Source organism: Lonchura striata, chromosome 35, assembly GCF_050655825.1.
Source record: "Lonchura striata isolate lonStrDom1 chromosome 35, ASM5065582v1, whole genome shotgun sequence".
NCBI classification, from domain to species: Eukaryota; Metazoa; Chordata; class Aves; order Passeriformes; family Estrildidae; genus Lonchura; species Lonchura striata.
The window spans coordinates 86,907-100,946 of NC_140737.1; the positions used below are offsets into that span (position 1 = coordinate 86,907).

General features: G+C 52.8%; 2 protein-coding genes across 4 annotated transcripts; one reads left to right on the top strand and one right to left on the bottom strand.

Moving 5' to 3' along the window:
• Window positions 1-76: 76 nt before the first annotated feature.
• Window positions 77-7,805, top strand: SH3BP5L (SH3 binding domain protein 5 like). Of its 2 annotated transcripts, none has more exons than XM_085565230.1 (7): window positions 77-1,148; window positions 2,180-2,380; window positions 2,860-2,922; window positions 3,455-3,583; window positions 4,066-4,227; window positions 4,957-5,130; window positions 5,671-7,805. In XM_085565230.1, the coding sequence occupies exons 2-7, from the start codon at window positions 2,297-2,299 to the stop codon at window positions 6,565-6,567; spliced, it is 1,509 nt and encodes a 502-aa protein (XP_085421356.1). In that variant the 5' UTR covers window positions 77-1,148; window positions 2,180-2,296; the 3' UTR covers window positions 6,568-7,805. The 2 variants fall into 2 exon arrangements, with proteins under 2 accessions (XP_085421356.1, XP_077645066.2); XM_077788940.2 differs by lacking the exon at window positions 77-1,148 and adding an exon at window positions 1,551-1,595.
• An 830-nt stretch (window positions 7,806-8,635) lies between these two features.
• Window positions 8,636-13,859, bottom strand: LOC144247643 (uncharacterized). 2 transcript variants are annotated; one of them, XM_085565226.1, is made up of 4 exons: window positions 13,615-13,859; window positions 12,888-13,016; window positions 12,531-12,665; window positions 8,636-12,012 (listed from the first exon to the last, which is right to left on the bottom strand). In XM_085565226.1, exons 2-4 carry the CDS (start codon window positions 12,919-12,921, stop codon window positions 10,025-10,027), a joined length of 2,157 nt encoding a protein of 718 aa, XP_085421352.1. In that variant the 5' UTR covers window positions 12,922-13,016; window positions 13,615-13,859; the 3' UTR covers window positions 8,636-10,024. The 2 variants fall into 2 exon arrangements, with proteins under 2 accessions (XP_085421352.1, XP_085421353.1); XM_085565227.1 differs by having other exon boundaries at window positions 12,531-12,605; window positions 12,888-13,838.
• Between the last annotated feature and the right edge of the window lie 181 nt (window positions 13,860-14,040).

Below are 14,040 nucleotides of genomic sequence, written 5' to 3' on the forward strand. Positions count from 1 at the left end.
CAGGGATTTGGGGGGATTTGGGGGAATTTGAGGAAAATTTGGAGATTTTGGGGGTTTTATGGAGGAAATTTGGGGGTTTGGAAGGGAAATTGGGGGAAATTTGGGGGTTTCGGGGGAGTTTGAGGGGAATTCGGTGTTTTGGAGGGAAAATTTGGGGATTTTGCAGGGATTTTGGGGGTTTGGGGGGAATTTAGAGATTTTAGGGGGGAATTTTGGGGATGTCGGGGAGAATTTTGCGATTTTAGAAGAGATTTGGGGAAAATTTGTGCATTTTGAGGGGGAATTTTGCATTTTTTGTGAAAGATTTCGTTGATTTGAGAGAGATCTCGAAATTCCAGCCCCAGTTCCCACATTTTCCTGCAGATTTCCTCCCAAATTCCCACTTTTTTCCCTCATTCCAACCCCAAAATTCCACTTATTTGTTGGTCATTCCCACACCAAAAAGGCCCCCTGGAATTCCTGAGAATCTTAGCAGAAAAAATTCCAAAAGAATCCCCCCAAAAACTCTCAAAAATCCCAGAGTGAGACGAGCAGAAAGGAGAAACCCCAAAACAGATTTCTGGGATAAATCGTGATTTTTTTTATTTATTTACTTTTCGGGAAGACTTTTGGGGCGGAATTTTTGGGATTAACGGAAAAGGAGGAGTGGGGGAAAAAAGGTGGGATTTGGGAAAACGGGAGGGATTTTATGGAAGAAAAAGGCAGGATTTGGGGAAAAAAAAGGCGGATTTGGGAAACAAAAGAGGTGGATCCGAAATCCTGCTGGATCTGAGATTCCGCCGGAAAAGAAACAAAATTTAAAAAATTAAAATAAATTCGACTGATAAAAAAAATTGAAATAAATTAAAGGAAATGAATTGGAAATGAATCAAAGGAATTCAAAATGGCGGTGACGCCCCCGCCGCCATCTTGCGGCGCGGCGGTGCCGTAACACAAGATGGCGTCACCCAGCGAGCCACCCCCGCTGCCGTTCCTCGCCGCATTTCAAACCGAACCGGGGCCAAACCAAACGCGACGGTTCAGCAGCACCGATTTCACTCCCGGGACTGATTTGAGCTCCCCAAACCGGGCGAGAGGCAGGGAAACGGAGGGCAGAGGGAGCCGCCATGTTGTACGGCAGGAGGAAGATGGCGGCTCTTCCTTTTCCGGTATGGGAGTGGCGCGGGAACCGGGGGTGAACCCAAGTTTTAAATGAGCGCGGGGGGCTTTGGCGATGCCTGGGGGTTTCAGTTAGCTCTGGGGGCTCACGAAGCCTTCCCCCTTCCGATTTTGAGTCGTTCCGTCCAACCGTTCCTTGGCCTCGCCGCCATCTTGAGGGGCGGTGTAGCCGGTCAACAAGATGGCGGCACGCTGCCACCACCCCCGGTGCTCTTTTAAAGGATTTTTTACCTCAAATCGGGGCCAAATCGGGCGAGACGGATCCGCCATCACCGTTTAACTCCCGACACCGATTTAAACCCAAGGGGAAGCGGGAGAACGGCAGAAATTCCGGGTTTTAAAAAGCAGGGGCGCCGCCATGTTGTACGGCAGGTGGAGGCGCGGGGAACTTCCGGTTCCGGTGGGGGAGCGGCCCCGCGGCGGCGGCGGAGCGGGGGGTAAACACAGGCCGGGGGGGGGGGGGGGGGGGATTTGGGGGAAATTTGAGGATTTTTGGCCAATTCTGAGGGAAATTTGGGAATTTCGGCAGTCGGGGATCGGGGAGATTAAAGGGGTGGGGGGGGTCGTGGCCGTGCGGGAGTTTGGGGGGGAATTTTGAGGGACTTGCTGGGAATTCGGTGGGAATTTCGGGGATTTCTGGGGGAATTTAAGGGAATTTTGGGGTCACTGGTGGGATTTCGGGATGAATTTGGGGGAATTTTGTGGAAATTTTGGGGTCATGGGTGAGATTTTGAGGGAATTCGGGAATATTTGGGTGGGAATTCAGGAATTTTGGGGGAATTTTGAGGGATTTGGGGGAATTTTGGTGGTTATTTGGGAATTTGACTGATTTGTGGTGGAATTTTTTGGGAATTTGAGTGAATTTTGGTTTATTTTTTTTTAATTTGGGCAAATTTATGCAAATCTTCTGGGAATTCCAGAACATTCCCAAATTTGGAGTCTCCAAACTCACCCCAAACCCCAAAATTTCACCAAAAAAATCCCCAAATTTTAACATTTTCCTTTTTTTTTTTTTTTGCAGCTCCCCCTGTCCCAGTCTCCCAAAACTCGTTAAAAATTCCCAAAAAAATTCCCAAAACAATGGATTGAGCCCCTCCCCCCCCTTGGATGGCCCCCTGGAATTTCGGGGGATCCCAAAATGGGGGATTCGGAAAATCCCGGGAATCCCCCCGAGGAGGAGGAGGAGGAGGAGGAGGAGGAAGAGCTGGACCCCCGGATCCAGGTGGGAATCTGGGGCAAAATCCCACATTTTTGGGGGGGTTGGAATTTCGGGGCTTTGGTAGAAAAATCACAGAAAATTTGGGATTTTGGGGGGTTTGGGATCCAAATTCAGGGATTCTGGGGGAAATCCGAGGATTTTGGGGTCCAAATTTGGTGATTTTTGGGCAATTCTGGGGCTTTTTGAGGGAGATTTTAGGATTTGGGGGGACTTTTGAGGGAAAATCCCGGAATTGGGGGACTTGGGGGAAATTTTGGGGAATTTTAGGGGGAGTCTTGAGAATTTTGGGGGAAATCCCCAAAAATTTGGCATTCTGGGGCAGATTTTTGAAGATTTTTTTGCCATTTTTCCCAGATTTTTGGGGTTTTATCCCAAATTTTGGGGTTTTTTTCCCGTCTTTTGGGATCTCCCAAATTTTGGAAGTTTTTGGGGTCTTTTTTTTCCCAATTTTTGGGGTTTTTATCCCAAATTTTTGGGTGCAGGAGGAGCTGGAACACCTGAACGAGGCCAACGCTGAAATCAACCGCGGGGAGCTGGAGCTGGATGTGAGCAACTGGGAGAACTGGGAGGGACTGGGATGGACTGGGAGAGAACTGGGAGGGACTGGGAGGGACTGGGATAAACTGGGAGGGAACTGGGAGGGACTGGGAGAGAACTGGGAGGAACTGGGATGGACTGGGAGGGACTGGGAGGGAAATGGGAGGGAAATGGGAGGGACTGGGATGGGACTGGGAGGAACTGGGAGGGACTGGGATGGACTGGGAGGGACTGGGAGGGAACTGGGAGAAGGATTTGGGGAAAAATATGGGAAAAATGTTTTTTTTTTTTTCCAAACCAATCCCAAACTGGTTTCCCAGTCCCGAACCAGTTCAGACCAGTCCCAAACCAGTCCAGACCAGTCCCAAACTGGTTTCCCAGTCCCAAACCAGTTCAGACCAGTCCCAAACCAGTCCAGGCCAGTCCCAAACTGGTTTCCCAGTCCTGAACCAGTTCAGACCAGTCCCAAACCAGTCCAGACCTGTCCCAAACTGGTTTCCCAGTCCCAAACCAGTCCAGACCAGTCCGAACTGGTTCCAGGCCGCCCGGTGCCGCTATCGGCGCGTCCTCTCGGACTCGGCCCGGAAGTTGAACTCGCAGGGCTCCCAGCTGGGCGCCTGCATCGACCGAGCCCGGCCCTACTACGAGGCGCGCAGGAGAGCCAAGGAGGTGCGGCTTTGGGGGGAAAGCTGGGGAAAACGGGAAAAAATGGGGAAAAAATGGGAATTCTGGTCCCAAATTCTACCCCATGCGTCCCAAAGCTTTTCCACCCATCCTGAACCTTCTCCAGCCAATCCCAGTCCCCATCTCACCTTCTCCAAACCTTCTCCAGCCATTCCAAACCCCATCCCACCTTCTCCAAACCTTGTTCCACCTTCTCCAAACCTTCTCCAGCCATTCCAAACCCCATCCCACCTTCTCCAAACCTTGTTCCACCTTCTCCAAACCTTCTCCAGCCATTCCAAACCCCATCCCACCTTCTCCAAACCCCATCCCACCTTCTCCAATCCCATCCTACCTTCTCCAATCCCCATCCCACCTTCTCCAGTCCCCATCCCACCCACCCAACTCCCCCAAGGCCACGCGTCGCCGTTTCGGGCAGTCCCGGAATTGCCGGAACCGCCGGAATCGCGGCCCGGCGTCTCTTGCAGGCGCAGCAGGAGACACAGCGGGCGGCGCTGCGCTACGAGCGGGCGGTGGGCATGCACAACGCCGCGCGCGAGATGGTCTTCGTGGCCGAGCAGGGGATGGGCACTGGCAAGAACCGCCTGGACCCCACCTGGCAGGAGATGCTCAACCACGCCACCAGGAAGGTGGGACACCCGGGAATGGCTTCGGGGGGCTTGGAGAGGTTTGGGATGGTGGGAGTGGGGTTGGAGAAGGTTTGGAGAAGGTGGGATGGGGTTGGAGAAGGTGGAACAAGGTTTGGAGAAGGTGGAATGGGATTGGAGAAGGTGGGATGGGGTTTGGAGAAGGTGGGATGGGATTTGGAGAAGGTGGAATGGAATTCAAGAAGGTAGAATGGGATTTGTAGAAGGTGGGATGGGGTTTGGGGAAGGTGGGATGGGGATTGGAGAAGGTGGAACAAGCTTTGGAGAAGGTGGGATGGAGTTTGGGATGGCTGGAGAAGGTTTTAAATGAGTCAAAGAAAATTTGGAGCTTTTTTGGGATTTTTCTTGGGTTTTTTTCGAGGCTATTCCCTCATTTCTGACCCCTTCTTTTGGGAATTCCCCATTTTTCACTTTTCTTGTTGGGATTTCCTCCATTCCCAAACATTTTCCAGGGATTTCCCTCATTCCCAACAAATTGTCCAGGATTTCCTCCCTTCCCAAATCCCAAACCCCGACCCGTTTTTCGGCCGTTTTTCCGCCGTTTTTGGCCGTTTTTCGGCCGTTTTTCCGCCGGTTTTGGCCGTTTTTCGGCCGTTTTTCCGCCGTTTTCGGCCGTTTTTCGGCCGTTTCTCGCCGTTTCCGGCCGGGTTCCCGCGGGGGTTTTCGGGAATGCCCTTCCCGACGGGAATCGCGGCAGCCTGGGCCCGGCAGGTGAACGAGGCGGAGCAGGAGCGGCTGCGGAGCGAGCGGGAGCACCGGCGCGCCACGCGGCTCTGCCAGGAGGCCGAGGCCGAGGTGCAGCGGCTGCAGAAATCCCTGCGGCGCGACATCGCCCGCAGCCGGCCCTACTTCGAGCTGAAGGCCCAGTTCAACCTGCGCCTCGAGGTACTGGGCAAACTGGGGCCGCTGGGAGGGAACTGGGAGCGCTGGGAGCGCTGGGAGTGGGAACTGGGAGTGCTGGGAATGGGAACTGGGAGTGCTGGGATGGAACTGGGAGCACTGGGATCACTGGAAGTGCGATTAAAGAGCACTGGGAGGGAACTGGATTTAACTGGGAGCACTGGGAGGGAACTGGGAGCACTGGGAATGGGAACAGGGAGGGACTGGGATGGACTGGGAGCACTGGGAGTGGGATTAAAGAGCACTGGGATCAAACTGGGATGGACTGGGATCACTGGGAAGGACCGGGAGTCCCAGTTTGGCCGGAGACTGGGAGCACTGGGAGGGACTGGGAGTCCCAGTTTGGCCGGAGACTGGGAGCAGTGGGAGGGAACTGGGATGGACTGGGAGCACTGGGAGGGACTGGGAGTTTTTGGGGCTCCGGCTCGTTTTTTCCTGGGTTTTCCGCAAGCTTTGAGGGATTCCCGCCGGGATTTCTGCGTTTCCCCCGGGAATTCCGGCCATTCCCGCCCGCCCCTTTTCCAGGAGGACAAATCCCGGGTGAATTCCCTGGAATGCGCCGTCTCCCAGGCCAAGCTGCGCTACGCCGTGGCCCTGCGGAACCTGGAGCAGATCAGCGAGGAGATCCACGCCCGGAGACTCCAGAGGATCCTCCGGAAAAAAAAACTCCGGGAGAGCCCCCTGGGAGCCGAGGGCGGCCCCCGGAGCGCCGAGATCCACGGCATTCCCGGGAAAAGCCCCGGGATTCCCGGAGACATCCCCAAAAGTCCCGTGGAGATCCCCCGGATTCCCGGCGAAACCCCCGGAATTCCCGCAGAAATCCTGGCCGGAACGGGCGGAATTCCTGAGGAAAATCTTCCCAGGGAGGCCTCATCTGGAATGGGAAGAATCCCTGGAATTCCGTGCGAAAATCTTGGAATTCTGACGGGAATTCCCAGGGAAAATCCCAGCGAAACCCCAGCCAGAACGAGCAGAATTCCCGGAATTCCGAGTGAAATTCCCGGAATTCCTGACGAAACCCCGGCCAGGACGAGCAGAATTCCCGGAATTCGGGGGGAAATTCCCGGAATTCCTGACGAAACCCCGGCCAGGACGAGCAGAATTCCGGGAATTCTGGGGGAAAACCTCCGAATTTTGGGTGAAATTCCCGGAATTCCCGACGGAATCCTGGCCGGAACGTGTGGAATTCCCGGGGAAATTCCCGGAATTCCACGGGAAGCGTCGCCATCCGGGGATTCGCTGTCGCTGCTGAGCCTGCAGAGCATCGCCTCCGACCTGCAGAAATTCGACTCCGTGGAGCACCTGGCGGGAATTCCGGGAATTTCGGGAATTCCGGACGCGCTGAGCCTGCACAGCGAGGAGCTGGGCGAGGGCCGGGAGCGGCGCCGGAATTTCCGGCACCACCGGAGCGTCAGCCTCTGAGAGCCGGGAGCAAATCCGGGAATTCCCCAAGAATCCCAAGGGAGTTCACCAAAAACCCCGGGGAATCCAAAAAAATCCCAGGAAATCCCCAAAAATTCCAAGGAAATCCCGGGAAATCTGGAAAAATCCCAGCAAATCCCAAAGAAATCCCACAAAATCCTGGGAAATCCTAAGGAAATCCCACCAAATTCTGGAAAGTCTCGTGAAAATCCCACAGAATTCCAAGGAAATCAAAAAAAATCCCATGGAAATCCCACACAATCCTGAAAAGTCCCGGGGGAATCCAACAAAATCCTAAAAAATCCCCAAAGAAATTCCACAAAGTCCTGGGAAATCCCAGAAAGTTCCAAGGAAACCCCACAAAATCCTGAGGAAGTCCCACAAAATTCCAAGGAAATCCTGGAAAATCCCAGGAAATCCCAAAAGTTCACAAGAGATCCCGAAAAATCCCACGGAATCCTCAGGAAATCCTGAAAAATCCCCAAAAATTAACGGAAAAAAAAAAAGCGCCCCAAAATCCTGGAAATCCCCCTCAAAATTCCAAAGAAATCCTGAAAAATTCCAGGAAATTTAAAAAAAAAAAGTTTTGGACTCTGGAATAACCAAAAAATTCCAATAGAATTCCTGGAGAGGATTTTGGGGATAAATCCAGGAAATTTGGGGGTTAAATCCCCAGGAATGTGGGGGTTTTTTGGGAATAAATCTCTGGAATTTCAGGGATAAATCCTCGGAATTTTGGGGATTTGGAGTTAAATCCTTGGAATTTGAGATTTTTTTGGGGAATAAATCCCTGAAATTTGGGAATTTTTGGGAATAAATCCCTGGAGTTTGAGATTTTTTTGGGAATTCCTGGAATTTCGGATTTTTTGGGACTCCCACCCCCCAAAATTCCCCGTTTCCCCCCAGAATTCCCAAATTTCTTTTGGGCTAATTCCCCTTTTCCCACCCCAAAACCAAGAGAGGAACCCAATTGCACTAAGGGGGGGAGTCAGGAATTTTTGGGAATTCCGGGAATTTTGGGAATTCCGGAATTTTTTGGGAGGGGTTGTGATGAGAATCCCCCAGTTCGAGGCAGCCCCGGGAATTCCCATGGATTTCACATCCCAAAAATCCCAAAAAATCCCTAAAATCCTCCCCCAGCTCCGCCAGAATTCCGGGAAATTTCAGGAATTTGGGAATTCGGGGAGGGGGAAATCCCGGGAAATTGTTGATAACAATAAAATTCCTTCTTCTTGTAATTCCTGTTTTTCTTACCTCGACATTCCCAAGGTTTTTCTCGCTTCATCCAAGGATTTTTTTAGGGGGGATTATTCCCCTTTTTGGGGAAAACTTTTTGGTGTTTTCCTCTTTATTTTTGGGGATTTTCCCGTTTTTTTGGGGATTATTTTTATCCCAATTTTTTGCTCCCAGGAAAACTCCCCCAAAAAAAGGAGGAAAATCTAAAAAAAAGGGAAATTTTTCCCCCAAAAAAGGTGGGAAAACCTAAAATAAAAATGGGGAAAATTCACCAAAAAATGGGAAAACTCCCCCCAGACATGAAAATACCAATCCAAAATCTCCCCAAAAAGGGAATATCCACCCCAAACTGGTAATAGGCACCCAAAAATGGGAATTTCCATCCAAAAAAGGAAAAACTCACAATAAATGGTGAAAGCCCCCCAAAAATTCGGAATATTCCCAGAAATTGGGGAACCCCCCCAAGCCTCGGGAATTTCCCCAGGCCCGGCTGCACGGACAAGGAAAATTCCAGGCAGGAAAATCTGGGAATTCCTCATTTATTTCGACTCCTGGAAAAGGCTCTGGGAGAAAATTCCCAAATTTTTCCTGGAAAAACAAAAATTTGGCTTGGTCACCACCTCGGAAATTCCGGAATTTCCCGGGATTTTGGGAGGATTCCTACATTTTTCCCAAATTTTTCAATGTTTAACCCTCCTTTTCTTTCCATTTTTCATCATTTCCCCATTCTTTTTCCATCATTTTTTCCTTTATTTTTCCATCATTTTTCCTTTATTTTTCCATCATTTTTCCACATTTTCCCATTATTTTCCCAAGTTTAAACATTTTTACATTTTCCCACATTATGTTTCCTTTATTTTTCAATAATTTTTCCATTATTTTCCACATTTGCCACATTTTTTCCATATTTTCCCACAATTTTTCATTATTTTCCCATTTTCCCTTTATTTTTCCATTATCTTTCCCACATTTTTCCCATCATTTTCCCATTTTTCCCCATTTTCCCGCCAAACCAACAAATCCCTCCCAAAAAATCTCCAGAATTTTTCTCCATTTTCCACAGAAATCTTCGCAATTCCCGATTTTTCCTCCTTTTCAGGCATAAAAAAATTCCATTTCCTACCCCTGAATTCCATTTCTTTCCTGGAATATTTTCCTTTTTTTTCCCCTTTCTTGGGATTTCTTCTTTTCCTAAAATCCATTTTGCATTTTCCTCATTTTTCCCTCCCGCATTCCCGTTTTTCCCACCCCCCCAGAATTTTTCCCACCCCATTCCAGAAATAAAAAAATCCCAAAAAATTCACCATGAACACGAATGGAAAAATCGGGAAAACATAAAAAATTCCCCAAAAAATTTCTAAAATATTCCCCCAAAAAATTTTAAAAATTCCCAAAATGTTCCTAAAAAAAATTAAATTTAAAAAAAAAATCCCTAAAAAAATCAAAAACTTCCCAAAAAATTTTTTAAAATTAAAAAAAAATTTTTTTTTCAATTCCCCAAAAAAATTTTTTTTAATTCCCAAAAAATTCCCAAAAATTCCCGCGGAATTCCGGGAAAACGACGGCGCTGATGTCGGATTTTGGGATCAACAAATCCCAGTTGGTCACTGGGAGCACTGGGAATGATGGGAATGTTGGGAACTCCCCCTGCCATCATTAATTAGCCAATTAATCATCCCCTAATTAATTCGAGGTCGTTCATTTGCCGTGAAAATTCAAAGGCACCAACCCAACGTTGGGTCTTGGGTTGGCCAAGCCCCGTTGGGCACCGGCAGTGCCGGGAACCGACCGGAGCCCTGCAGTGATGGGAATTCCCCATTCCCACATGGAATTAATCAATTAAATCACCTCCAATTAATTAGGGATCGTTAATTGTGCACCGAATTGGAACAGGAACAAAGGGAGACCAAACCCAACGTTGGGTCTTGGGTTGGCCAAGCCCCGTTGGGCACCGGCAGCGCCGGGAACCGACCGGAGCCGTACAGTGATGGGAATTCCCCATTCCCACGTGGAATTAATCAATTAAATCACCTCCAATTAATTAGGGATCGTTAATTGGGCACCAAATTGGAACGGGAACAAACAGAAAAACCCAACGTTGTGTCTCGGGTTGGCCAAGCCCCGTTGGGCACCGGCAGCGCCGGGAACCGAGCGGAACCGCGCCGACGCCCCGCCTCGCCCTTAATTACCCAACGGGCCCCGGCCCTCATTAACCACGGCGCTAATTACCCACCGGGAAGCCCGGGAACGCCCGGCCCGGCAGCGCCAGCGCCCAGGGCAGCTCCAGCGCCGCCGGCACGGCCGAGGAGCCCGGGAAGGCCGGGAAGGGCAGAGCGGGCGCGGCCGGCAGCGCGGAGGAGGAGGAGGAGGAGGAGGAGGCGGCGGCGGCGGCGGCGGCGGCCTTGCCGTGGGTGCGCCGGTGCCGGTTGAGGTGCGAGCTGCGGCTGAAGCTCTTGCCACACTCGCGGCACGCGTAGGGCTTCTCGCCGGTGTGGACGCGGCGGTGGATGGTGAGCTCGGAGCGCTGGATGAAGCTCTTGCCGCACTCGGCGCACTGGAAGGGTTTCTCGCCCAGGTGGATGCGGCGGTGCTTGATGAGGTTGGAGGAGACGCTGAAGCGCTTGCCGCACTCGCGGCACGCGTACGGCTTCTCGCCCGTGTGCATGCGGCGGTGCTTGGTCAGGTCGGATTTCTGGATGAAGCCCTTGGCGCACTCGGGGCACTTGTAGGGCTTCTCGCCCAGGTGCGTGCGGCGGTGCTTGACCAGGTTGGAGCGCACGCCGAAGCTCTTCCCGCACTCGGGGCACGCGTGCGGCTTCTCGCCCGTGTGCAGCCGCCGGTGCTTGGCCAGCGCCGAGCTTTGCGCGAAGCTCTTCCCGCACTCCGGGCACGCGTGCGGCTTCTCGCCGGTCTGCGTGCCTTGATCCTTCAAATTCCCGGCGTTCGACGCCACACCCGGCCCCACACCCGGCCCCGGGTTTCTCCCGCACTCGCCGCATTTCTCCTCCCGCGCCGCCCCCGCGCCGCAGTCGCCGCGCGGCTCCCCCGAAGCGCGGCGGCGTTTCTGGAGCCTCTTCCCACCCTCCGTCCCGCCGGCCTCGCCGCATTCCCGGCACGGCTCCCGGTGGATTTTCTGGTGCCGCTCCAGGTGGGAGCTCTGGGAGAAGCTCTTGCCGCAGCTGCCGCAGCGGAACGGTTTCTCCCCCATGTGGATGCGCCGGTGCCGATCCAGGTGGGAACTCCAGGAGAAGCTTTTCCCGCATTCCCGGCACTCGTAGGGTTTGCCGGGAGCGTGGCCGCGCCGGTGCTGCGCCAACGCCGCCGCCAGGCCGAGCCCCTTCCCGCGTTCGGCGCACTCGTGGTGCGGTTCCTCCGCCGGCTCCCGCCGGCTTTTGGGCGCTTTGGGGTTTTTGGGCGTTTTAGGCGCCCCGCGCTCCGGCGGCCCCGGCGCCGCCGCCCCGCAGCCGGCGCAGCGGCCGGCGGGCCGGGCCGCGGAGTGCGTTCGGCGGTGCCGCTCCAGGTGCGAGCTCCAGGAGAAGCTCTTGCCGCACTCGGGGCACTCGTAGGGCTTCTCGCCGGTGTGGATGCGGCGGTGCCGCTCCAGGTGCGAGTTCCAGTTGAAGCCTTTGCCGCAGTCGCCGCACTTGTAGGGCTTCTCCTCCAGGTGAAGCTTCTGGTGCTTCAGCAACGCCGAGCCGGCCGGGAAGCTCTTCCCGCAGACGCCGCAGCGGCACGGCGCGGCGCCGGCGTGGACGCGCCGCTGCCGGGCGAAGGCCGAGCCGGCGCCGAAGGATTTCCCGCAGTCCGGGCACTTGGAGGGATTCTCCCCCGAGTGCCGCCGTTGGTGGGCGACCAAGCCGGAGCCCAGCCGGACACTCTTCCCGCACGCCGGGCACCCGCGGGGCCGCTCCGCCGCCCGCCGGCGTTTCGGCAGCGCCAACGATTTGCCGCAGTCGTGGCACCGGAGGTTCCGCGGGGGGAATTTCTCGAAGCCGCGGCCGCCGCCGGATTTCCCTTGGCGTTTTCCCGGCGCTTTTCGGGAGCGGGGCTCCGGGCTCGGCGCCTCGGCGGAGCCGGGTTTGGAGCGGGCAGGGCTCGCCGGGGATCCGGGGCTCGGTGCCGGCGGCGATCCCGGGATTTCGGCTTTGTCCAAAGGCTCCGGCGGCGGCTCTTCCTCCTCGTTGCCGCTCAGCGAGGCCGGGGCGGCGTCTGGAGGGGGAGAAGGGGAAATCTGGGGGGTTTGGGGTCTTGGAGGGGTTTGGGGATTTTGGGGGGATTTGGGGTCTTGGAGGGGTTTGGGGATTTTGGGGGGATTTGGGGATTTGGGGTCTTGGAGGAGTTTTTGGGAATCTTGGAGGGGTTTGGGGTCTTGGGGAGCCTTGGGGATCTTGATGGGATTTGGGGATTTTGGGGGGATTTTGGGAGGTTTTGCGGATCTTGGGAGGCCAACTGGAACATCCAAAGCCTCCTTTGGTTGCGTTGGCCAACTGGAAGAGCCCGAGCCCACCTCGGGTCGCGTTGGCCAACTGGAAGAGCCCGAGCCCACCTCGGGTCGCGTTGGCCAACTGGAACATCTAAAGCCTCTCTTGTTTGCGTTGGCCAACGGAAGAGCCCGAGCCCACCTTGGGTCACGTTGGCCAACGGAAGAACCCGAGCCCACCTTGGTCGCATTGGCCAATGGAAGACCCACCGCCCTTGGCCCGGCCCGTTGGCCGCCGTTGACTCACCGGCGCCCAGGCCACGTCTCCGGTGCGATTCGGCGAAGGCGGTGATCCGCGGCCAGCTGATGGCGATCTCCTCGGCTGCCGGGGCAAAAAACGGGAATTTGGGGAATTTCCAGAGGTCATTTTCCCAGCCCGGCTCTGTTTCGGGGCGAAATCCACAAATTTCAGGCAAATTTTGCCAAAAATTTTTGGGGGAACGGCTGGGCATGACTCGGACATCAAAATCCTGGAAAATCCCGCCAGAATTGGGGCTTTAATTCTGAGGTTTTAAATTAAAACCAAATGATTTCAATTTTTGGATTAAAAATGAAGGAAATCTGTCCCAAATGAAGGAGAATCCAAGGAAATTTGGGGTCTTACCCAAGGAAATGACACTCTCGTAGCTCTCCTGCATCTCCACACGGAATTCTGAGTTTATCCCAGATTTTTTTGGGGAAAAAAAATCCCAAATCCCTGGAATTCCGACAGCTCCAGCTCCGATGTTGGGAACTTGGGGGGAAAAAAAAAATCTTTAAATTTGGGGTTTTCACACGTCTGGGAAATTTTTTTGGGGGGGAAATTTTTTTTAGGGAATTTTAAAAGGAATTTTTAGGGAATTCTTAGGGAATTTTGGGGAGTTGGGGCTGGGAGAACTGAGGAATTTTAGGGAAGCCCCCCCCCCCAAATCCCCAGATTAATTCCCACCCTAATCCAGATTTTTCAAATTTTGGGAAGGGTTTAAAGAAGGATTTGGTGTTTCCATGGGAAAAAAAAATGCAGGGAATGAAGGGGTTAAAAAAAGGAATTTTTGTTGTTTTTTTTATGGGGGGGCGCTGGAATTTAAGGAGATTTAAAAATTAAAAAGTGGGGGGAAACGGGATGGAAATGGGGGAAAAAACGGGTAAAGAAGGGGGAAAAAAAGGGGAAAAAAAACGGGAAAAAGAGGGGGAATAAAAACAAGGAAAAAGGGAAAAATAACGGGAAAAAACCCCTGAAAATCGCGGGGGGAAAAAAAAGGGAAAATACGGGTTAAAAACGGGGGGAAAAATCAGAAAAATGGAGGAGGGTCTCGGCCGGGATGCGAGGAGAGAGAAAAACCACAAAAAACCGGGAATTTTGGAGCAGGAAAAGCGGATCCGGAGTGGGGGAGGCGGTGAAAAAACCCGGGAATTGCAAGGGTTAAAATCCAAGGGGGGATTTCTGGGGATGAAATCCCCGTTTTTTAAATATTTTTATTTTTTTTGAAATTATTCCCATCGCGGGGCGCGGTCGGGTGAGGATATTCTTATTTAATTTTTTTTTTTTTTGTTACCCCGAGTTAAAATATCGCGGATTTTGGGGATTTAAAAAAAAAAAAAATTACCTGGATGCCGCAGGAAAAGCTGGAAGAGCGAAGTTGGGGGGGCGGGGATGGAATAAAATAAAGGTTTGGAATTTTGGGGTGGGGGGAGTTGGGGAAAAAAATGGGGGAAAAAAATAAAAAAATAATTAAAATAAAAAAATAATTAAAATAAAAAAGGCGAGGGGGAGGGGC

Bases quoted from the DNA above. Each gene is read 5' to 3' on its own strand.
- SH3BP5L (XM_085565230.1), top strand. From the start codon at position 2,297: ATGGGGGATTCGGAAAATCCCGGGAATCCCCCCGAGGAGGAGGAGGAG. The intron at 2,381-2,859 runs GTGGGAATCTGG...TTTTGGGTGCAG, and splicing joins AGCTGGACCCCCGGATCCAG to GAGGAGCTGGAACACCTGAA. The intron at 5,131-5,670 runs GTACTGGGCAAA...CCCCTTTTCCAG, and splicing joins AGTTCAACCTGCGCCTCGAG to GAGGACAAATCCCGGGTGAA.
- LOC144247643 (XM_085565226.1), bottom strand. From the start codon at position 12,921: ATGCAGGAGAGCTACGAGAGTGTCATTTCCTTGG. The intron at 12,666-12,887 runs GTAAGACCCCAA...GCCCCGAAACAG, and splicing joins CGAGAGTGTCATTTCCTTGG to AGCCGGGCTGGGAAAATGAC. The intron at 12,013-12,530 runs GTGAGTCAACGG...CTCCCCCTCCAG, and splicing joins GAGACGTGGCCTGGGCGCCG to ACGCCGCCCCGGCCTCGCTG.